This window comes from Miscanthus floridulus, chromosome 13 (genome assembly GCF_019320115.1).
Source record: "Miscanthus floridulus cultivar M001 chromosome 13, ASM1932011v1, whole genome shotgun sequence".
In the NCBI taxonomy this organism is placed as follows: domain Eukaryota; kingdom Viridiplantae; phylum Streptophyta; class Magnoliopsida; order Poales; family Poaceae; genus Miscanthus; species Miscanthus floridulus.
The window spans coordinates 90422926-90446519 of NC_089592.1; the positions used below are offsets into that span (position 1 = coordinate 90422926).

The 23594-nt window shown below is 49.0% G+C and overlaps 3 protein-coding genes across 7 annotated transcripts; 2 read left to right on the forward strand and 1 right to left on the reverse strand.

Moving 5' to 3' along the window:
• The first annotated feature begins 1505 nt into the window (after positions 1-1505).
• Positions 1506-3075, forward strand: LOC136500291 (uncharacterized mitochondrial protein AtMg00810-like). The gene is made up of 2 exons (XM_066495639.1): positions 1506-2264; positions 3067-3075. The coding sequence occupies exons 1-2, from the start codon at positions 1506-1508 to the stop codon at positions 3073-3075; spliced, it is 768 nt and encodes a 255-aa protein (XP_066351736.1).
• Positions 2660-23106, reverse strand: LOC136500819 (uncharacterized). Of its 5 annotated transcripts, XR_010770106.1 has the most exons (10): positions 22560-23106; positions 22218-22436; positions 19898-19993; positions 19444-19589; positions 19110-19332; positions 14867-15079; positions 7659-7807; positions 7330-7549; positions 3238-3537; positions 2660-3153 (listed from the first exon to the last, which is right to left on the reverse strand). XR_010770106.1 is itself a non-coding variant. In XM_066496267.1 (9 exons), exons 1-9 carry the CDS (start codon positions 22704-22706, stop codon positions 6253-6255), a joined length of 1506 nt encoding a protein of 501 aa, XP_066352364.1. In that variant the 5' UTR covers positions 22707-23106; the 3' UTR covers positions 6118-6252. The 5 variants fall into 5 exon arrangements, 4 of the variants coding, with proteins under 4 accessions (XP_066352364.1, XP_066352363.1, XP_066352367.1 ...); XM_066496267.1 differs by lacking the exons at positions 2660-3153; positions 3238-3537 and adding an exon at positions 6118-6444 and having other exon boundaries at positions 7330-7450; XM_066496266.1 differs by lacking the exons at positions 2660-3153; positions 3238-3537 and adding an exon at positions 6118-6444.
• LOC136500824 (probable calcium-binding protein CML32) lies at positions 5521-6231 on the forward strand. The gene has a single exon (XM_066496275.1). It carries the CDS (start codon positions 5521-5523, stop codon positions 6115-6117), a length of 597 nt encoding a protein of 198 aa, XP_066352372.1. The 3' UTR covers positions 6118-6231.
• Positions 23107-23594: the final 488 nt, after the last annotated feature.

Genomic DNA, 23594 nt, shown 5'->3' on the forward strand with positions numbered 1-23594 from the left:
GCTGCTGCAGAGGCGGAGTGCGGCCACAAGCTGCGCGTGCTGTGCATCGACAATGGCGGCGAATTCATGGCAACTAAATTCATGTCGTATTGCGCTAATGAGGGCATTCAGCGCCACTATTCTGCGCCATATAGCCCACAACAGAACGGTGTCGTCGAGCGGCGCAACCAGATGGTTGTGGGGATGACTCGAGCCCTTCTCAAGTAGAGGGGGATGCCGACTGTCTTCTAGAGAGAGGCGGTGGTGTCGACTGTCTACATCCTCAACCGCTCGCCTACCAAGGCGCTCGATGGCAGGACGCCGTACGAGGCTTGGCATGGGCGCAAGCCGACGGTCTCCCACTTGCAGGTCTTCGGCTGCCTCACGTTCGCCAAGGAGCTTGGCCACATCAGCAAGCTCGACGACAGGAGCACTCTGGGAGTGTTCATCGGCTATGCGGAGGGCTCAAAGGCCTACCACATCCTTGACTCGAAGACACAGCGTGGGCGCACGGCGCGCGATGTTGTGTTTGACAAAAGGCGAGGATGGGTGTGGGACAAGGCGGTGGACGACAGCTCAGCTCCGACGTACGACGACTTCACTATCGAGTACGTCCACTTCGAGGGAGCTGGGGGAGTAGGCAGCTCTTCTTCGGCGAGCGCGTCTACCCCAGTCCCCGAGCCTCCATCGACCTCGATGCCTGTTACTCCGACAGCACACGCTCTTCAGCCAGGACCTCGGCCGCGATGAGTCCTTTGCCGGCTCCACCACAGCCGGCACCGCCACGCACTCCAGCACTGATAGGCACCTCTTCGGGCACGTCTACTCCAACACCAGCTCGTGTCAAGCACAGTCCGGTTGAGCTCGCTACTCCACTCTCTCACGACGAGGAGCGCATCGACGCGTACCACGATGGCGAGCCGTTGCGGTACCGTACGATGGAGAACCTTCTCGGCGACCAATCGGTGCTGGGACCGGTGCCTCATGACCTAGAGGCGCAGTTGCACCTTGCGTGTGACGACGGCGAGCCTCGATCATTTGCAGAGGTCGAGAGACACACGGCATGGCGCACCGCGATGCAGTTGGAGATGGATGCGGTCGAGAAGAACCACACCTGGGAGCTTGTTGACCTTCCTCGTGGTCACCGCGTGATCACCCTTAAGTGGGTGTACAAGCTGAAGAGGGATGAAGCCAAGGTCATCGTGAAGCACAAGGCTCGCTTGGTGGCACGAGGTCTCGTGCAGTAGGAGGGGATCGACTTCGATGATGCCTTTGCTCCCGTGGCATGGATGGAGTCCGTGCGACTCCTTGCGCTAGCTGCCCAGGAGGGCTGGCGTGTTCATCACATGGACGTCAAGTCGGCGTTCCTTAACGGCGACTTGAAGGAGGAGGTCTACGTGCACCAGCCGACGGGATTTGCGATCCCTGGCAAGGAGGGCAAGGTGCTCCGCCTGCGCCAGGCCCTCTATGGCTTGCGGCAGACACCGAGGGCGTGGAATGCCAAGTTGGATTCCACGCTAAAGGAGATGAGCTTCGAGCAAAGCCCGCACGAGGTGGCCATCTACCGATGGGGCAGTCGAGAAAATGCTCTACTGGTGGGTGTCTACGTCGACGACTTGGTGATCACCGGCACCAAGGATGTGGAGGTGGCAGCATTCAAGGAAGAGATGAAGGCCACCTTCCAGATGAGTGACCTGGGGCCTCTCTCCTTCTACTTGGGAATCGAGGTGCACCAGGATGACTCTGGAATCACGCTTCGACAAACCACCTACGTCAAGCATGTCGTTGAGCTAGCTGGGCTCACCGACTGCAACCCAGCTCTCACTCCGATGGTGGAGAGGCTGAAGCTGAGCCGTGATAGCATGACGGAGAAGGTGGACGCTACGCAGTACCGGCGTCTTGTGGGGAGCCTTCGCTACCTCACCCACACACAACCGGACTTGGCATTCTCCGTTGGCTATGTTAGTCGGTTCATGCAGCGACCGACGAGGAAGCACCAGCAGGCTGTGAAGAGGATCATCCGCTACGTTGTGGGGACTCTCGATCACGGCCTCTACTACCCTAGGTGCCCTAGGGCGGCACACTTCGTCGGGTACAGCGATAACGACCACACTGGCGACATCGACACCAGCAAGAGCACGAGCGGGATCCTCTTCTTCCTCGGCAAGTGCCTCGTTAGCTGGCAGTCGGTCAAGCAGCAGGTGGTGGCCATGTCCAGCTGCGAGGGCGAGTACATAGCGGCCTCACCGCTTCGACTCAGGCGCTCTGGCTCGCTCGACTGCTTGGTGATCTCCTCGGCAGAGACACTAGAGCGGTGGAGCTCAGGGTGGACAGCAAGTCCGCTCTGGCCCTGGCAAAGAACCCCGTGTTCCACGAACGTAGCAAGCACATCCGGGTGAGGTACCACTTCATCCGAGGCTGTTTGGAGGAAGAGAGCATCAAGGCGAGCTACATCAACATAAAGACCAGCTTACGGACCTGCTCACCAAACCCCCTGGGAGAATCAAGTTCCTTGGGCTCTGCTCGAGGACCGGGATAGTTCAACTTTCCCACAAGACGACGCACAAGACTTAGGGGGAGAATGATGGATAAGTCTGGCTGGTCTGATCTTTGTGGGGCTGCTGGCTGTTGCTGCCATAAGGACAACATCTTAGCATCTAGGACAACATCTTAGAGGACAACATCTTAGCATCTTAGACTAGCATCTTGGCATATAAATATGTATCATCAACCCCTCAGGTTGGCATGACATTTGTGTGAGAAATAAATGAGAAAATTGTCCAACTCCTAGTGTCATCCTCTCTCGATGAGAGTAAGAATTCTGCTACTACTAAGAGTAAGAATTCAGCGACTAACACATGTGTTTGAGGCTTTCTTTATTTGAGCAGTCATGAACGAACTGGATCTTCTCATCATCACAAGGAATAAAAGGCTGCATTGCTTCCTAGTACTGAGAAAGAAGCAATCGTGGAAACGATGCCATGACTGCATAACCCTCCAGCATCCATCCATCCTGAAGCAATGCAAATCAAGTAGTGGTAGTGCGTCTGATGCCGTTCAACATTCTTTCATTCATCCCATACATAGATTGACTGACGGAGCACTTGATTGCCCTGATGCCCTTATTGTTCATCAATCAGACACATGCCATGATTCCAATATGGTTGAATTTACCTGTGGACAAATCCATGTCAGTGTCCAAATCAAATCAGCCATCAGAGACAGAGAGTGGCCCCGAAAATAGCACTGTGCTGGTACCTTTGTTGTTTTCCTTCTCTCCACCTCCGCCATGATCTGGTCAGAAGCTCAACGGGTATGGGCACTCAATTTGCGAGTGGTCCAGAGCTGGAGCAAGTTGCTGGTGGGTGGAAGAGCCGACCAATGGCATCAACATCAATGCACGGCGTTTCGACACACCATATGCAATATATCTGCAACACCCAGCTAAATCCAAACTCTGTACGAACGAATAGATACTAGACCAATAGTCTAGTCCACCAGACCTAGACTCATCATTCATTCATACATGGTGACTGGTCAGCTTGCCCAGAGTTGGAACTAAAATAAAGCAAAGAACACAGTTAACTTCAGACTTCAGGGTGTGCGTGGTCAATATTTGCAAAAATGGCACTAATTATGTATAAAACCATTTATAGATTGAGTACATTGTCATTGGATTCATCATAACAAGTGCTTTCATAATACGGTAATCTTTAGTAACTTCTTTTGGTACAATGATATAGTGCAAGATTATGTAAAAAAAAAAAAGGGAATTAATGACCGGAAGACCATAAAAGTTACTTAGATCAATCAATAAAGTACCCAGGGTGAGGGAGTACATCATAGTAGTGCAAAGATTTTGGTAAGACAGGATGCCTTGGTAGTCTCATTTTATTTGTTAGCCATGAACCCATGATTTACAAACAGCACAAACAAGCAAACACCGCACCCATAATGTTGCACCACTACACAATACAAGGACATTGTGTCATAGAAAAGAAAGGATACCTTGGTGATATTTATCATTTGTTGTGATTGCTGATTACTAACAAGTACATCATGCGTCTGTTATAGATAAAAGAGTTAAATGCATGGGTGATCCATCAACTTGCGCTCTAGTTTCACTTAGATCCATCAACTCTGAAAGTGAGTTTTTGGGTCCATAATCTTTGTTAGTGGCGCATTCCTAGCCCATACCCCTTTGTTTCAATTTTTTAACCGACATGATTGTCCATCGTGGCGTCCAAGTTGGATTTGGCGGGAGAGCGTCGGCCGTCCAGTCCATGCTGCTGGCCTCGGGGAGTCCCAGCTTCTTGAGCACCTCCTGCAGCTCGACGGCGGAGATGAAGCCGTCGACGTCGACGTCGAAGACCTTGAACGCCTCCCACATCTCCTGCTTATCCTCCTCGCCGCCCTTGCCGCCGTCCGCCCCGGCGGCGGCGTCGTCGTCCTACTGGTCCGCGAGCGCACCGAAGAAGGCGTCCCCGAGCGCGTGGTGGAGCTTGTCAAAGTCCTCGAAGCGGAGGCCCGCGGCGCCGACGGTAGCGGCCAAGCCGGCGCGGTCGGCGTCCAGGCCCAGCGCGTCCAACGCCTGCGCCAGCTCATCCACCTTGATCTCGCCGTCCCCGTTGCGGTCGAACACGCGGCGGAGGCGCACCGCGTTCAAGCTCCCGTTGCAGAGCCAGAACGACACTGACAGCATGAACCTCACCTGGTTCGCCAAGCAGGCTGTCACCACGGCCTTCCTGGGCCGCCTCGACGACCTCCAGCTGGCCGCCGACACGCTCGGCTACAGCTTCACCAACGTCAGCGGCGCCATGGAGCCCATCTGCGGCCAGGCGCATGGCGCCGGCAACATCGCCCTACTGCGCGGGACGCTGCTCAGGGCCACGCTCATGCTCCTCGCCGCCTCCGTACCCATCGCGCTCCTCTGGACGCGCGTCGACGCCGTCCTGCTACGGTTCGGCCAGCAGCCCGACATCGCGGACACAGCCAGGACCTACGTGCTCTGCCTCCTCCCTTACCTTGCCGTCACCTCCGTGCTCAACCCGCTCAAGGCCTACCTCAGCGCGCAAGAGGTGACACTGCCCACGCTATTCGCCGCCACGCTGGCGTTGGCGCTCCATATCCCGCTCGACGTGTCACTCTCCGCTAGGATGGGCGTCCAGGGCATGGCCGCGGCCGTCTGGCTCAGCGACCTCGCCCTGGCGCTCATGCTTGCCACCTACGTGCTCGCCCACGAGCTCCGCCGGCCAACCAAGCCGCACCAGCAGCAGCAGACAAAGCCAGCAACGACGGACGACTGGCTGTTGCTCCTCCGTCTGACCGTCCCCTGCTGCCTCCCCTTGCTGGTCCCTGTCCCTGCTATAAATAGCCAGCGTTGTCCTCGCACTCCTCCCGAAATAAAAGAAGCGACTTTGACACCACACAAATTAAAGGAGAGAAGAGAACATAGGGCAGCCAGAGCGCGGCTCCGCTGAAGCACACCAGCAGGGGCGAGCGAGAGAATCTGTACGCCGAGGTCGACCTCGAGCTTGAAGGATGGACACGAACCAGGGCGTGGCGGCGGTGGTGAAGCCGGCGCTAGCGAAGGGGACGCCGTCGGCGTCGTTTCGGCTCCGCAACGGGAGCCTGAACGCAGTGCGCCTTCGCCCCGTGTTCGACCTGTTCGACCGCAACGGGGACGGCGAGATCACGGTGGACGAGTTGGCGCAGGCGCTGGACGTGCTGGGCCTGGACGCCGACCGCGCCAGCCTGGCCGCTACCGTCGGCACCTACATGCCCGACGACGCCGCAGGCCTCTGCTTCGAGGACTTCGACAAGCTCCACTGCGCGCTCGGGGACGCCTTCTTTGGTGCGCTCGCGGATCAGCAGGACGCCGCCGCCGCCGCCGGGGCGGACGGCGGCATGGGCGGCGAGGAGGACGCGCAGGAGATGCGGGAGGCGTTCAAGGTCTTTGACGTCGACGGCGATGGCTTCATCTCCGCCGCCGAGCTGCAGGAGGTGCTCAAGAAGCTGGGACTCCCCGAGGCCAGCAGCATGGACTGGGCGGCTGACGCTCTCCCGCCAAATCCAACCTGGACGCCACGATGGACAACCACGTCGGTTAAAAAATTGAAGCAAAGGATTATGGGCTAGGAATGTGCCACTAACAAAGATTATGGACTCAAAAATCAACTTTTAAAGTTGATGAACCTAAGTGAAACTAAAGCGCAAGTTGATGGACCACCCATGCATTTAACTCTAGATAAAACTTTCAGTCGTAGAGGACTTTTAATGGAAATCAGAAAGCCTTTCTCTGATGACATCCTTCGCTTCAGCGACCAGCCTTCTGACAACTTCGCCGGCTGGTATGATCTCTGTGATTAACCCAACACTCTGACCCGCGTACATGACCATGCTACCGATATCACCTGTCGCGGTGGGGTTTGGAGCAATACCAGGAAATCGATGAATATCCTTGTGCTGGAAACAGAAGTTTCTGCTTAGTAGCCCATTCCTTTTTTGAGATGCATAGTAAAAACATGTGATTCAAGTTGCAATAGCCGAGCTACTATACTGAGAACCATCATGTGCAGTGTATTAACGTTTGGCTTCCACTTAAACCTTTTGGTTCAAGGAAAAATAGATTAAATACTATAAGCCAATAATTAGTTGAAATGGCAAATAGTCCACGGTGAGATACCACAAATCCAGATGCAAAAGTAAAATAGCTTTATGCTTTACCACACCGCTACAACTACTGACTTGAACGCAACCATGGATATCCAGTACTAGAAAAACAGCATTTTAAGCAACCATTTTGATTCAAAGCAAAGTAGCTAATTACCAACTCTCACCATGTCCCAAGGTACATTTAGCAGAATGATGCTCATTCATGAAAACGTAACCTAAACAGAGAACCGACTTTTTGACTGATGAAAACCTAAAAGGAAGTTTTGAGGTTTATCATATTGAATAATTCTTTTTTTCGCAAATACGCAGGAGAATATTGAACAAATATAATCCTGCGTACTATTGTTGCTATTTTAATATGGCTGCCAGAGTTCATGTATTTTGTTTGCAACGAGGCTACTAAGGTTCTGATATCCGAGCTTTCATTAGGCACTAGTTCTATTATTACTTCCGTCCTGAAATCTGAGTTTACAGAAAATTGTTCAAACTTAAAATATAGTTTAACTTAGGACAGACTCAAATCCCTTATATTTTAGGACGGAGGTAGTACCGTGATTGAAATAATTTACACACCAGGGCCAGAATAAGTGAAGAAGAAAAGCCATGAAAAACACTTTTCTTTTTGCAAAGTAAGCTCAAAAAAATTCAAGACAAATCAAATATTCAAATACATACCACACCATGGATGATAGAGTGCCCAATAATGGGTTGGTTTTCCTCTGTTTCCTGATCTGGGAGATTCTTGCAGCCAGAATAGAATGGTGTTTCCAGGACACGTTGTGGAGCATAAGACCATCTAGCACGCCCAAACACATTTGTATAGTCAGTGCGACTCATCTCAATTACCTTTTCCTTATAAATAGGATGTGCATAGCTTTCCTCGGTAGCCAGGAATCTGAATGTTCAAGGAGCGATATAATGTGAGCATTACCTATGCAAACTACAAATAAAAGGCTCTATGTTGATGTATCCTCATATCGAAATACAAGAGACCAAGAGAATACCTTGTTCCTAAGCAAACACCTCGAGCACCAAATGCCAATGCAGCAACATAGCCACGACCGTCTACAATTCCCCCAGCAGCAATAACTGGAATGCCAGAGTCCGAAACAAGATCTACTACTCTTGGCAACAGTGGAATCAATCCTTCATGCTTTTCCAAATAGAAGCTGACTGAGAGAATATTCATGAGAAAAGGCAATTAAAAGGACACAAACTATAAGAGCATGTTATGCTACTAGAGACGAGACCATGGGCCCTAATCTGTATCAAGCCTTGCATATAGCACTTTAGCAGTAGCAAATACTGGCCAGTGGTATGCTTACTGAAAGATTGCCCAACAGTATTTCAACAAAGCTGAAACTAATTGATTTACATTTACCTGACCAATTACATGACCCCCCCCCCCCCCCCCCCCCCCCCCCCCGCCCCGCTTCACGGCCTTGAACAATTATTCCATCTACACCGACTTCTTTAGTTTTTGTTGCCTCTTCAAGGCTGCCGACCTGTTTGGATATCAACAAAAAGTCTAAACTGAAGAAGCAATCAATTAAAACAATGTCATGAATTTACAAGGACTGGGGTTCTCATGCCACCATCACAAAGAAGCATTCACCTTTGTGGTCTCAAACAAAAACCAAAGATTATTGGCCACTGATAAAATTTGCCATACCAAATGTTGCAAAAAAATGGCACAGCTTAGTTTAATTGTCAAATTGGTTGCACAATATTGGACAATTTTTTTCAGTAAAAAATGAATACAAAGTAAACATTACCAGAAGCATGCCAAATTTCAAAAACCAACCATTGCAGAGTGTTGAGCTATGATACAAATTCAAGCTTGGGCCAAAGCGAAGCGGCCCATTAGCGTTAAGAGGGATTACACCATCTATTAGTTCTGTATTGCTAATAGACGAGGATGTGGTGTTTTTCCTCCCTATATATATACGGACCACCACCCTCATGAAAAAGATGTATCATAGACTTCTATACAGGAAGGCCCCCAAATTAGGGTATCCCCAAGTTGTAAATCTCCGACGTTTGTAACCTCACCCGATATAGTGAAGATTTGCTGGCTGGTGCCCGTGGTTTTTTTCCCTTCCACATTGGGAGGGTTTTTCACGTTAAAATCCCGTGTCCCCTGTGCTTGATCTACTGTTCTTCGTCGTTTATATTGCCTATCGTTTATAACAAGTGGTATCAGAGCTTGGTTTGACCTTTAGGGTTTCGCGTTGGCATCGATGAAGTTTGATCTACCGCTGCTGGATTACAAGACGAGATTTACACTGTGGCAAGTCAAGATGCGGACGATTCTGGCAATCTTCGGATCTTGATGAGGCGCTGGACGGTTTCGGAGGAAAAGCGGAAGGATCGTAAGGCTCTGTCTCTGATTCAACTTCATCTACATAAAGATATTTTGCAAGAAGTGCTGCAGGAGAAAACTGCCGTAGAACTTTAGCTTAAACTGGAATCGATCTGCATGTCCAAGGATCTAACCAGTAAGATGCACGTGAAGATGAAGTTGTTCACGCACAAGCTGCAAGAAGGTGGTTCGGTGATGAACCACTTATCGATCTTTAAGGAGATCGTTGCCGACCTAGTGTCGATGGAGGTAAAATATGATGATAAAGATTTAACTCTTCTACTATTATACTCACTGTCTACTTCGTTTACAAATTTCCGAGATACCATACTATTAAGCCGTGATGAACTAACCCTTGCGGAAGTATATGAGGCTCTCCAGACGAGGGAGAAGATGAAAGGTATGGTTCAGTCTGATGTGTCGTCCTCCAAGGGCGAAGTGTTGCAGGTTAGAGGTAGGCCCGAACAGAAAACCTACAACAACAACAATAATCGAGACAAGAGCAAGAACGGTAAAGGCCGTTCGAAGTCCAGAGGCAGGGATAAGTTCTGCAGGTATTGTAAGAAAGATACTCATGTCATTGAGGATTGTTGGAAGCTGCAGAATAAGTAGAAAAGAAACGATACGTATAAACCGAAAAATAAATCCGATGGTGATGGAAAGGCCTCTGTTGTCTCCGCTGTTGATAATTCTGATTCAGGAGATGTTCTGCTTGTTTTTGCTGGTTGTGTTGCTGGTCGTGATGAATGGATACTTGATTTTGCATGCTCGTTTCATATATGCTCTAACAGAGATTGGTTCAGTTCTTACAAGTCTGTGCAGAGTGGAGACGTCGTGCATATGGGAGATAACAACCCACGTGAGATCGTGGGCATTGGCTCCGTTTAGATTAAGATGCATGATGGCATGGTACGCACACTGAAAGATGTGAGACACATACCAGGGATGGCCAGAAATCTCATCTCCCTCAGCACACTTGATGTCGAGGGGTACAGACACTCCGGTTCAGGTGGAGTGTGTAAGGTATCAAAAGGCTCTCTCATTCATATGATAGGTGATATAAATTCTGCAAAGTTATATGTTCTTAGAGGAAGTACTTTATATGGTTCCGTCACTGCTGCTACTGTTTTTAATGATGAACCAAGTAAAACTAATCTTTGGCATATGCGTCTTGGGCATATGAGTGAACTTGGTATGACAGAATTGATCAAAAGAGACCTGCTGGATGGCGGCATTATGGGTAAGATGAAGTTCTATAAGCACTGTGTTTTTAGTAAGCACAAGAGGATAAATTTCAATGCATCTGTTCATACCACCAAAGATACACTTGATTATGTACATGCTGATTTGTGGCGGCCGTCTTGTAAGCCCTCTTATGGTGGTACTCGTTACATGCTTACCATTATTGATGATTACTCTAGAAAAGTGTGGCCTTACTTTCTGAAAAATAAAGATGATACTTTTGTTACTTTTAAAGAGTGGAAAGTTATGATATAAAGGCAAACTGAAAAGAAGATAAAATTACTTCGTACTGACAATGGCGGTGAATTCTGTTCGAATGCTTTTAATGATTACTGTAGGGAAGAAGGCATTGTCAGGCACCACACCACCCCGTACACTCCTCAGCAGAATGGTGTGGCTGAGCGCATGAATCGAACCATCATCTCAAGGGCTCGTTGCATGCTGTCCAATGCTCGTATGAACAGGCATTTTTGGGCTGAGGCTGCTAACATCATCTGTTACTTGATCAACCGGTCATCTTCTATCCCACTTAATAAGAAAAGTCCCACTGAGGTATGGTCTGGTATGCTTGCTGATTATTCACAGTTGAGAGTTTTTGGTAGCACTGCTTATGCTCATGTTAATATTGAAAAGCTAGAACCTAGAGCCATTAAGTGTTTGTTTCTTAGTTATGGTTCTGGAGTTAAAGGATATAAGTTATGGAATCCTGAAACTAAAAAGACTTTCATGAGCAGGAACGTTGTTTTCAATGAATCTGTTATGTTTAATGACGGCTTGTCCACAGATGTTTCACCAGTTGGTTCTGATGAGGAGAAGGAACATGTTAGCGTGTAGGCGGAGTACGTAGATGATCAGGAAACTGAAATTGTTGATAACAATGTTCATGATATTGTTCAGCACTCACCTCCTGTTTTGCAGCCTCAAAATCAGTCTATTGCAGATCGCAGAACAAAGAGGAGTTGTGGACCTCGTCCTCGTTTAATTGAGGAATGTGATATTGTTCATTATGCCTTTAATTGTCAATGTTCAAGAAGGCGCTAGGCGATATCTAGGCGATGACCCACAGCCTAGAGCCTAGGCGGGCCTAGGCTAGCCTAGGCGTTCCCAAGGCGTTTTCTAGGCGATAGTATATACACACATATATGTTGAAAAAAGGAAAAAAAAACAGGAGATAAGTGGACTTCATTGAAGAGAAAGGCCCATAAAACAGTAAACGGCCCAAAGCCCAAGTCCCCCAACACCTTATCCCTTCCTCTTTCTCCTCTGCTCGGTCTCCCGCATGGCCACACACGCACAGCCGCCGCCGCTTGGTTCCTCTCCCGCATCTCTCTCTCTCTCTCTCTCTCAGTCTCCTCTGGTCGGCGCGCCGCCCGCACGCGCATGAGCCCGCCGCTCCTCCTCCCTCACCGGCGACCTCCGCCCACCGTCCGCCGGTCCTCCTCCCCCACCGGCAACCTCCGCCTGCCGTCCGCTGGTCCTCCTCCCCAACCGGCGACCTCCGCCCGTCGTCCGCCGGTCCTCCTCCCCCACCGGTGACCTCCGCTCGTGGCACGGCTTCCTCCCTCGTGCAGTGCGGCTCTGGATCTAGGTGGACGCCGCCTATCCCTCCGCCTACCCCCATAGGCGAGGCGGCACCCCTCCGCCCAGCGCGTAAGCGCGCCTAGGCGAGCGCCTAGTAGCGCCTTTTTGAACCATGTTAGTTGTGCTGAACAGGTTGAGAACATTCATGAGCCGGCTACGTACACTGAAGCTGTTGTTTCGGGTGACCGCGAGAAGTGGATTTCCGCTATGTAAGAAGAGATGCTGTCACTTGAGAAAAATGGCACATGTGATGTTGTGCGCTTGCCTAAACACAAGAAGGTCGTTCGTTACAAATGGATTTTCAAAAGAAAGGAGGGTTTGTCTCCTAGTGAACCTCCAAGATTTAAGACAAGGTTAGTAGTAAAAGGTTTCAGTCTGATTCCTAGCATTGATTATAATGATGTGTTCTCTCCAGTTGTAAAGAATAGTTTAATTCGTACATTTTTCGGTATTGTTGCTATGTGAGATCTTGAGCTTGAGCAGTTAGATGTAAAAATTGCGTTTCTACATGGAGAGCTCGAGGAGATATGCATGGACCAGTAAGAAGGGTTCATAGTACCTGGTAAGGAGGATCATGTTTGCAAATTAAAGAGGTCCTTATATGGTTTGAAACAGTCTCCTCGTCAATGATATAAATTGTTTTATTCTTTTATGATGTCACATGGTTTTAAGAGGTCTGAATTTGATAACTGTGTGTACATTAAATTTGTTGATGGATTACCTATATATTTGTTGTTACATGTTGATGATATTTTGATTGCTGCCAAGAGCAAGAAAGAAATCACTACGTTGAAGAAACTGTTGAGTAGTGAGTTTGAGATAAAGGATCTTGGTGCTGCTAAGAAGATTCTAGGTATGGAAATTACAAGAGACAGAAATTCTGGTTTGTTATTTCTTAGTCAGTAAAGTTACATTAAGAAAGTTTTTCATCGTTTCAACATGTATGATGCAAAGTCTGTTAGTACTCCTATTGCTCCTCATTTCAAATTATCAGCTTTACAATGTGCTAGTACGGATGAAGATTTTGAGTACATGTTAAGAGTTCCATATTCTAGTGCTATTGGTTCTTTGATGTATGTCATGGTTTGCTCTCGTCCTGATTTATCATATGCTATTAGTTTGGTTAGTAGATACATGACTAATCATGGTAAAGAACATTGGAAGGTTGTTCAGTGGATTTTCAGGTACCTTCGTGGCACAACAAATGCCTGTTTGAAGTTTGGCAGGACAGATAAGGGACTCACTGGCTACGTGGATTCAGATTTTGCTGCTAATTTGGATAAGAGGAGATCTCTCTCAAGTTATGTGTTCACTATTGGTGGTTGTGCTGTGAGTTGGAGGACAACATTGCAGGCCGTTGTTGCCCTGTCTACCACTGAAGCAGAATACATGGCTATTGCTGAAGCATGTAAAGAATCAGTTTGGTTGAAATGTTTGTTTGCTGAGCTTTGTGGAGATGATTCTTACATTAATTTATTTTGTGACAGTCAAAGTGCTATATGTCTCACTAAAGATCAGATGTTCCATGAGAGAACAAAGCACATTGATGTCAAATACCATTATGTTCGCGATGTGGTCGCACAAGGTAAGCTGAAGGTATGCAAGATAAGCACACATGATAATACTGCTGATATGTTGACAAAGCCAGTTCCTGTTGCTAAGTTTGAGCTTTGCTCAAGCTTAGTTGGTATAACTGTTTAGCCCAAGAGACTATTTAGCACCAGAAGTATTTCTTTGTTGTTTCAGGGTAAAGGTTCATTTTATGCTATAAGAAGGAATTTGTCTCAAGGTGGAGTTTGTTGATCTATGATCCAAATTCAAGCTTGGGCCAAAACGAAGCGACCCATTAGCGTTAAGAGGGACTACGCCATCTATTAGTTCCATATTGCTAATAGACGAGGGTGTGGGGTTTTTCCTCCCTATATATATACGGACCACCTCCCTCATGAAAAAGATGTATCATAGACTTCTATACGGGAAGGTCCCCAGGTTAGGGTATCCCCAGTTGTAAATCTCTGACGTTTGTAACATCACCCGATATAGTGAAGATTTGCTGGCCGGTGCCCGTGGTTTTTTTTCCTTCCACCTTGGAAGGGGTTTTCACGTTAAAATCTCGTATCCCCTGTGCTTGATCTACTGTTTGTTCGTCGTTTATATTGTCTATCGTTTATAACACAGAGCAGTAAAGACCTTTACATAGATTATGTACCTATTGTGCATCAAAACATTTCCACTGATGTTGCATTTATGGCATGTACTGACTATTGATCAGGAGGATTTATGTATACAAGAATCACATCAAACAAACTCAAATAACATGTAAGGTATAGTGTTTAAAATTCTTAAAGATAAACGCCTTCCATTCCTTAGAAGAATTTCAATAAGCTTGCAAACATTTTTCTTGGGCACGAATATGTGTATGCAGAGACAAAGCAAAATAAATCATGTGTGCATTTCAAACATAATTGGCCCAGTCTTGATTTGAGAAATGGGAAGTTCCGCTAGAAATTAGACATGATAGCATGAAGACTCATTTCGGAAACATGAAGATTAGCCAGCTTAATTTGCAGAGATTTCACATGATATTGGGTCTACGATATTGTCATTTGCAGTTTGAAGTACTTATTTTGCTGCTCTATAAGAAAATTTTAATTGGACTTTTCAATGCTAACTCCCTGGCCCCTGCTCCATTCCATGAATCAAGGCACCACCGGTGCGACAGCCTAACCACGTTCGCGAAAAACTCTATTTCCTCTTAAAAACTCTATTTTCTCTTAATGAAAAATGTGCCGAGGCACGGTTGCGAAAAAAAAAATGGTGTGACAGCCTAACCACACACATTAAGATAAACACTCCATCTTGGCATCACCCTACCAACAGTAGGGATTTCTAAACTGTAAATCAACAACAATAGCACGACAGGCATATCACAATAGGTAAACTGGAAATTTGGAACAATATCATGAGAGTATGAAGCAAGGATGGTTTTCCTTTTTTTTTCAATTATTGCATAAAAAATTGTCTCACCTGATGCAAGACCTTGACGCCGGCGCGGTGCGCCTCTTGGACCCACTCCCTGGGGAACTCACCACAGTAGACCTGCAGCACGGCAAGCTTCTCCTCTAGCACGACCCTCAGGTCCTCCTCGTACAGGAACGGGAGCACGATAGCCGCCCCGAACGGCCTGGACGTCAGGCCCCTCGTCTTCCGTATCAGCTCCCTCACGTAATCCGGCGCCGGCTGCAGTGCAGTCAGCAGCGTAGCCAGCCAGTGATCAGCTGAGATACAGTAATTAACAGAGGAAACATAATATAAAACTGAAGAGAAGAAGAGGAAGGTGTGGTGCGGGTACGAAGTCGGGGAGGCGGATAAGGCCGATGGCACCGGCGTTGGCGACGGCGGCGGCGAGCTCGGGGCCAGAGATGTTGGGGCCCAGCGGCGCCTGCACGATGGCGTAGTCGAAGCCCAGGATGCCCCTCCACCCGGACCCCATCTAGTAGTAGTACTGTAGTTCTAGTTCAGAGCTCACAGCTGCGAGCTGCCGGTTCTCTGGTGGCGCGGCAAGTCTGCTGCGTGCGGATACGAGGCCGCGCGATGATTGGATGCGGCGGCAACGCGAGTGGTTGGGGATGGGGAGGACCAGGGTTGGTGGCGAGGCGCGGTCGGCGCTGTAGCTCCCCAGGCTACGACGGCGAGCTGCCGAGCTGCGCGGCGACGGAAGCCGTCCACGGCGCTTCTAGGCGCGTCCGCCAAAAGGGTCCGACTCTGCAAATCCACAAGAGTCTCTGCGACCTGTTTGGCATGGCTGCTTTCGAGAGGCTCCTCTGAGGAGCCGGAACCGTTTTGGAGGAGCCATAATTTGTAGTTCCTTCAAAATGGCTCCGACTCCTCTGTTTTTTACTGAAAAACGGCTCTTCCAACAAAATGTTTGGTAAGGCTCCTCTTCAGCTACAGCTCTGACTCCTCCAAAACGGCTCCGACTCCTTCGGAGGAGCCATGCCAAACAGGTCAGAGTATATGCTATGCTACTCCAGCTGTTCGCTGGGCTATCAATTGCCAAATTACTCAGTGATATTTGTGACCATTGTCTTGATTATTCTAAAAAAAATGACCCATGTCAGAGTTTATAGTTCCTACTGCCCATTTGGAAAACTTAATGACGGACATTGCAATGTTGTCCAAAGTAAGGTTAGCTTACACGAGGAGCCTACCCCACCCCTCCCCCCCCCCCCCCCCCCCCCCCCCCCCCCAGCCAGGATCTCGCTCACATTATTGGCGTTGCCCTCAGAATTTGAACCATCACACCAACTGACCACCGCATACGTTTCTCAGCTCTGTGGATTGAGCAAAATCATACGGAAAGCCGGAAAGGAGACAAAATAGAGTATATCTCTTTAGGTTTTGTAGGTCACGTAGCAACAATGCAATAGGGCAGAGGCCCTTCAGGGTTATGTGAAGACGCTCCAAAAATATTACAGGTAGTATTCCATGACATGGCCCGTTCGGCTTACCACATATTAGGTTTGTTGACTCCTTTTTTCAGCTGAAATGGTATTTTTCTCTCACAATAATTCAGTCAGAACAGTGTTAGCCAAAATTCTATCAGCCAAACGGGGCCTATAGCAGCATAAAATTTTGGTAGACTGAATACCTTTGGTAGTCTCGTTTATTTTCACCAGCTTTTTACTTACAAATAGCACAAGAAACAAACCTTGGTACTCCCAATTATTCTTATTGGCGACTACTCACAAATACTTGATACTTCACACGTTCTAACTTGCAGTTCAGGAAGGATTTTACTGGTAACCAGAAAGCTTTTCTCTAATAACTTCCTTTGCTTCAGCGACCAGACTTTTGACAACTTCAGAAGTTGGTATGATCTCCGTGATTAGCCCAACACCCTGACCTGCATACATGGCCATGATGTCGATATCTCCTGTTGTCGTGGCGTTTGGAACAGTACCGGCTAACCGACAAATATCCTTGTGCTGTGGTCAGGAATTGTTGGTCAGTTGTGTATTTCCTAGTTTCAGATGCACAAGTACAGAGTATGCAATTGAAGTTGCAACAAGTGATACACTGAACTTTTCATTAAAAAAAAGTGATACACTGAACTACAGTACTGAGATCCATCATCTACAAACTGCATAATATATCAATGTTTGTGTCGGGGACCAATACTAGGGTACCCAAACAGGAGGAGTTAATAACCATCAACATTGATACATCCGAGCAGTCAAGAGCGCGACTACAGCTCCAACCGACCCCTAGGTGCGCAAGCTCCGCCTTGCCCGACCTCTGAGGGCTGGTTCCGTCTCGCCCGGCCTCTGGGGGAGGACTCCGCCTCACCGACCCCGAGGCCATGGGCTCCGCCTCGCCCGACGTCTGGGGGAGGACTCCACCTCGCCCGACCCCAAGGCTGCGGGCTCCGCCTCATTCGACCCTTGGGTCTGCGCTCCGCCTCGCCCGGCCTCTAGAGGAGGACTCCGCCTCGTCCGACCCCGAGGCCGCAGGCTCCGCCTCGCCCGACCCTTGGGTCTGCGCTCCGCTTCGCCCGACCTCTTGGGGCGGGCTCCGCCTCGCCCGACACCGAGGTTGCGGGCTTCGCCTCGCCCGACCTCTGAGGGCTGGTTCCGCCTCGCCTGACCCCGAGGCCGCAGGCTCCGCCTCGCTCGGCCTCAGGGGGGGACTCCGCCTCGACCGACCCCGAGGCCGGGGGATCCGTCTCGCTCGATGGAGACCCATACCACCGCCAACCACTCCAGGTCCAAGCGAATGGGCCCGGGTCAAATCTCTGACACCAGGGAGGTGACCGGCACGCTCTGATATAACCCGTGTCCGTGACGGGCCATGGGGATTCACATCAGGAACAGCGTCGGGCGTATCGGTGTTGTTCTGCCTAACCCTCGTACGGGCACTGACATGGGCGTCAGTTCACCACGACGTCCGTCAAGACGGAGTGGAGCGCCACGACCGGGAGACGACGCCTGCGCATGGCGCCAGTGACGGACAGGGCCGCGACGTGGAGCTATCCCTGTTGACGTCTACAAGGTCGGCGGGACTCGCGTGAAAGAAAAGGACCCGGCGATCCTGGAGGAATTCCTCTCCTTCTCATTCTCCTCTTTTTCCCTCGACTGTAACCCGTGCTTTCCCTTGGCCTATAAAAGGGAAAGCAGGGCGTCCCATGAAAAGGGCCGGAACTCGAATCGATCGCATCGGAACACATCACACCGATTCGGACTCGAACCGAGACCTGTCACTCTCTCGACCGTTTGTAAACCCTACTACGAACTTTCAGTGCTAGTAACACGAGCAGCAGCAACGAACTGGACGTAGGGACATTCTGCCCGAACCAGTATAAACCTCGTGTCCTCTTAGCACACCATCCGGGCTAGACGCGCAATATTAGAAATTTACTAGCCGGTGGCAACTCGAAACATCGACAGTTGGCCTTCCTTTGAACAAAACAATCTGTGGTTAAAAGAAAGGCAGATATACTAATTACTATGAGCCAACTATTAGTTGAAAGAATGGCGAATGTCCGAGCTGAGATACTGCAAATCCAGATCGAGTAGGTTATCAGGTCTGACCACCAATGATGCAACTGAGTGCTGACATAGACCTCAATAATCATTGCATGTTCTACACTATAATCTACTATTTTGTTTGAAGGCAAGCAACTATTAGCCACCCGCCCGCCCTCCACTGTCCTGAGGTGAATTTAGCAGAATGATGGCGATTCCTCCCAAATCATAGCATAACTAGAAGAACCATTTTCAGATGCATGATAACAACTAAGTAGGATTCCATAAACTAGGGTAGCCATTTCAAATTGGTTGCCTGAGTTTCAAAGCCACAGTTCTTTATATTGGATGCAAAAGTGAACAGTTATATACTGCTGCTTTGTGCTTCTGGCCTCTGAACTGGAGCAAACTCTTTTTTGCCAAGTGTTATACTGTTTTATTTAACCTTTGGCATGCTGAATTTCATATCCTTTTTGTATGATTGTATCAAGCAGACAACCTAGAGTTACGGGTCAAACAATTCATGGTTACAACTATATATGGCTCACATTTCTTTTTTGCAACTAGATTACTAAGGGTCTAACGCTGTGTGTTCCAGTTCTTTAATATTTAAGCCTGCAAATAAATGAAATAATTTCTGCAGCTGTCTAGAACAAGTGAACAGAAAAGACACGAAAAATGGATGCAACTGCTAAATTCAGAATGTGTGACCAAATTCAAGGCATATAAAATATCCAAATACATACCACGCCATGGATGATAGAGTGGCCTATGATGGGTTGATTTTCCTCTGTTTCCTCATCTGGGAAATTATTCTTCCACTCAGCATAGAAGGGTGTTTCCAGGACACGTTGTGGAGCATCAGGCCATCTAGCACGTCCTAATATATTTGTGTAGTCTGTGTGACTCATCTCGATTAGCTTTTGCTTATAAATAGGATGTGCAAAGCTTTCCTCGGTAGCAACAAACCTGAATGTTCAAGAACCGATGTAATGTAAGCATAAGAAATTAAGATTATGCAAACTATAATGAAAAGGTTCTGTTTTGGTATATCCTCAGTAAAAGAGACCGAGATAATACCTAGTTCCTAAACAAACAGCTTGGGCACCAAGTGCCAATGCGGCAACATAGCCACGTCCGTCTACAATTCCCCCAGCGGCGATAACTGGAATGCCCGAATCTGAAACAAGATCTACTACTCTTGGCAACAGCGGAAACAGTCCTTCCTGTTTTTCCAAATAGAAGCTGATTGAGAGAACATTCAAGAAAAAAGACAATTAAAAGGACACAAGCTATAAATGCATGCTATGCTTTTAGAGATAAGAAGATACAGGGGCCCTAAGCTAGGAAGTTGAATCAAGCCCTGCATATAGCATTTTTACTCTAATCTGCATAGTGGCAGCAAAATGCAGCTCTGCATTCCACAGGATGGTGAAGATTCTAAATGCACAAATGACTGCATAAGCAGATGGGTGGTGAAAGGTTGTCCAACAGTGTTAAAACAAAGCAGAAACCAGAAACCAGCTGGAATTACCTGACCAATTACATGACCCCCTGCTTCACGCCCCTGAACAATGATTCCATCTACACCAGCTTCTTTAGCTTTAGCTGCCTCCTCAAGGCTGCCGACCTGTTCAGATATCACCCCAAAGTCTAAAATCATGAAACCATCAATCACAACAATGTCAATAAATTAACAAACTGGAGTTCTCATATCAGCATGAACAGGCAGTATTCACTTCAGTGGACTCAACCAAAAAACAAGTGTTACTGCCCACCGACAAAATTTTCCCTCCCAAAATTTGGCACAGCCTTTTCTTCTAATTGTCAAATTGGTTGCCCAATGTTGGCACATTTCTGGCAAGAAAATGAAGTATGAAATAAACAGGAAGAGAAGCTTGCCAAATTTAGACAACTAAGCATTGCAGAGCAGTAATAACGCAATGGATCATCACATCATGTGGTCGTGCCTGCTATTCACCGGATCATTTCCCACTGAGGGTGATGCATCAGGCTGATACTGGCCCCACTTGTATCATCATTTGCACTTTGGCATATTTAACATTTGGTACTGTGTGCTTTGAGGAATGAGTATTATTATTGGACAATCAAATGCACCCCACTCCCACGAATCAAGGCTCCGGCCGTGCTGGCAGACTAACCACAGGCAAACACGATCCTATCTAGTGTTTTTCTAGTCTCTGTCACTCCATCTGGGCATCACACCCTACCACCCATAGTACCATACGAATTCGTAATAAAGAGTTGGAAGTAGAATGCCATAGAGTATGAACTATGAAGTACTATGGATATATTTTTCCCAGTGATGAAATTATCACTAATACTGTGTGAGCAGCTCTCCTGAAGATGTCTCCGCCACCAGTAGCCGGCCCAAGAAGGCAGAAGCCCAGGAGGCCCAACCCTCGGTACTCTGGAGAAGAATGGGCCAAGTGAGTGGCGCTTGCATGCGCGAGCCGGGGCACCCCGCCTCTGTATTCTTAAGGAGATGAGAGAGTAAGAGAGAGGCATCAAATTGTAAACCTGAATCCGTTGTTCTAAACTAAGCACTCGTCCTTCGTCACATGTTCTTCTTCTTCCTCCTGCCGTGCTCTCCAATCCTCTCCCTGATTCCTCCCAATTCCTCTGCTATCTCTCACAAGTGGTATCAGAGACACCGGTCCTCGGCACCGATCGATCGTCTGGAGCACCTTAATCCATCGATTGCTAGAACTCCACTGGATTTGGTTGGTCTAACCCCGAATATGATCTGTGAGCTGCAGTTCAATTTGGGGATTCCGTAATTCCAATCCCGGAGTTGCAATTTGTGGCGTGCGCCACCGATCTGGATCCTGCCTCCCTTTCCACCCACGATCACTACACCCGTCTTCAACGCACCCGTGGTGCCATGGGTCCTGACCAGAAGGCGTTGCTGGTTGAGCTCGACAAGCGCTTTGCCGCCTAGGAGAAGCGGTTCGATGGCCTGGAGCGGAAGCTCGATTCAACAACGGCGTTGTCTTCCACCCGTCCGGATGCCTTGGAGTCTGCAGCCAAGGTGTTCGACGAATGGCGCCCTGGAGTCGACGATGTCATCAATGACCTTCGCATCGAGGTCAACAAGCTCGCAACACTAAAGCTCGAAGTTGGGAAGATCTCCAAGTACATGGAACACTCGATGGTGGACGGCCCATCAGCGACTCCCGGGGTGTTCGCGACCGCACCCGTCACCAAGTCTGCGTCGGCTCCCACGTCGCCATGCGCGTCGATCACGACGCCAAGCCCGTCGTCACTCCGAACTTAAGTCCGCCGGCTTCGACGACTTCCAGGCTGCCCCGCGCCCACCTGCGGGATCTGCAGCCACTCGGCCCAACGGGCACCGCGTCGAAATCGGGAACCGGGAAGGTGAATTCAAAGTGGTCACCACTCTGATTCCACCTCTCGGCAAGGGTACGTTTCCTTGCCATCCTCCTTCCCCTCATCCGTTACCATGTCCTCCACGCCCACCACCACCACATCAACCACAGCCACACCCAGGAGGTCATTACGAGTCAAGCCATCAGGGGGGCTCTGGGGGTGGCCATACCGGCAAGCTTCCCAAGTTTGATTTCCCTCGATTCGAGGGGGATCATCCAAAACTATGGATTAAACAAGCCATCCATTACTTTGAGCTGTATCGTGTCGAGTCCGCTGTGTGGGTTCAGGCTGCCACTATGCATTTCCATGGCAACGCCAAACGTTGGCTGTCTTCGGTGGAAGATCAGCTCGAGGTCATCACTTGGTCTGATTTCTGTTCTCAGTTGCTGTCGCGGCACGGATGATAATAATAACTGGCGCAGCTAACTAGCAATGGCGCGCACCTGATGCAAGACCTTAACTCCAGCGCGATGCGCCTCTTGGACCCTCTCCTTGGGGAAGTCCCCCCAGTAGACCTGCAGCACGGCGAGCTTCTCCTCCAGGACGACCCTGAGGTTCTCCTCGTGCGGGAAGGCCCTGGCCAGCACGATGGCCGCCCCGAACGGCTTGGACGTCAGGCTCCTGGTCTTCCGGATCAGCTCTCTGACATGATCCGGCGCCGGCTGCGGTCAGCAACAAACAACGAAGCGGTTGATCTCAGCTCAGCGAGGACAGCACAGGAAGCAAACTACTGCTAGCAATTAATTAATTAAAGGGTACTGAGACGCAGAGGAGGCGGTACCTACCCAGTCGGGGAGGCGGAGGAGTCCGATGGCGCCGGCGTTGGCGACTGCGGCGACGAGCTCGGCGCCGGAGATGTCGGGGCCGAGCGGCGCCTGCACGATGCCGTAGTCGAAGCCCAGGATGCCCCTCCACCCGGAGGCCATCGCCATCTAGCTCTCCAGAGCACGCAGGCAGAAGCGAACTTCCTTCAACAGTCCACAGCCGGCAGCCGCCGATCCCTCCACGGCAGGAGGTGGGGGAGGGTTTAAAGTAGGCGCGGTGCCGTGGGGGCCCGCCTCGGCGGTAGGTCTGTGTAGCTCGCGGAGCGGACGAGACGGAAGCTGCGCTGCGGAGGTCCGTCCACGCCGCGCGGCGTCAAGGGGGACGTCAAGGCGCCTGCTGCGCGCCGCCGCTTCGGGGGTCACGTGGCGAAATCGAACCAGAACCAGACAGTGTTGGAGTTGGTTTCTGCCTAGACTAGACTGCCATGGAGGATACGGAGCAGTATAGATCAGGATCAGCAGTCCTCTTTCTTCTTCCACAGCAATCACAGCAGAGGTGACTGTGGTGATTGGTCTCCCCACATTCCAGGAGACGGCAGGTCCAGGTCCAGTCTCACTTAGGTACCGTTTAGTTCTACTTCATGTTGCAAAAATTTTCAAGATTCTTTATCACATTAATTTTTTGGACGCATGCATGAAGCATAAAATATAAATAAAAAATAAAACTAATTATACAGTTTCGACGAAATTCACGGGACGAATCTTTTAAGCCTAATTAGACTATGATTGGACACTAATTGACAAATAACAACGAACGTGCTACAGTACTGTTTCGCCAAAAAAATTTGCAAACTAAACAAGGCCTCCGGCTACATTTAGTTCGCGAAATGAAAATTCAACACCAACACATTGCCTGGAATGGGTTGAGTTGAGAGGACATTTGCCTTCTTCGTCCTCCCTCCATCCATGAAAAAATATAATTACGGAATCCGTGCTGATTAAAGTAACTCAAATTTTAATCGAGTTTATAGTTATATTAGCATTAATTTCTCCAAA

What these genes read in the sequence shown, in the direction of transcription:
- LOC136500824 (XM_066496275.1), top strand. Translation starts at nt 5,521, where the DNA reads ATGGACACGAACCAGGGCGTGGCGGCGGTGGTGAAGCCGGCGCTAGCG.
- LOC136500819 (XM_066496266.1), bottom strand. Translation starts at nt 22,706, where the DNA reads ATGGCGATGGCCTCCGGGTGGAGGGGCATCCTGGGCTTCGACTACGGC. An exon ending in ACTCTATCATCCATGGCGTG is followed by an intron (nt 15,080 to 19,109) that starts GTATGTATTTGG and finishes ACTGCACTGCAG; the next exon opens with CCGGCGCCGGATTACGTGAG. An exon ending in GGTGTTTGCTTAGGAACAAG is followed by an intron (nt 7,550 to 7,658) that starts GTATTCTCTTGG and finishes TTGAACATTCAG; the next exon opens with ATTCCTGGCTACCGAGGAAA.
- LOC136500291 (XM_066495639.1), top strand. Translation starts at nt 1,506, where the DNA reads ATGAGCTTCGAGCAAAGCCCGCACGAGGTGGCCATCTACCGATGGGGC.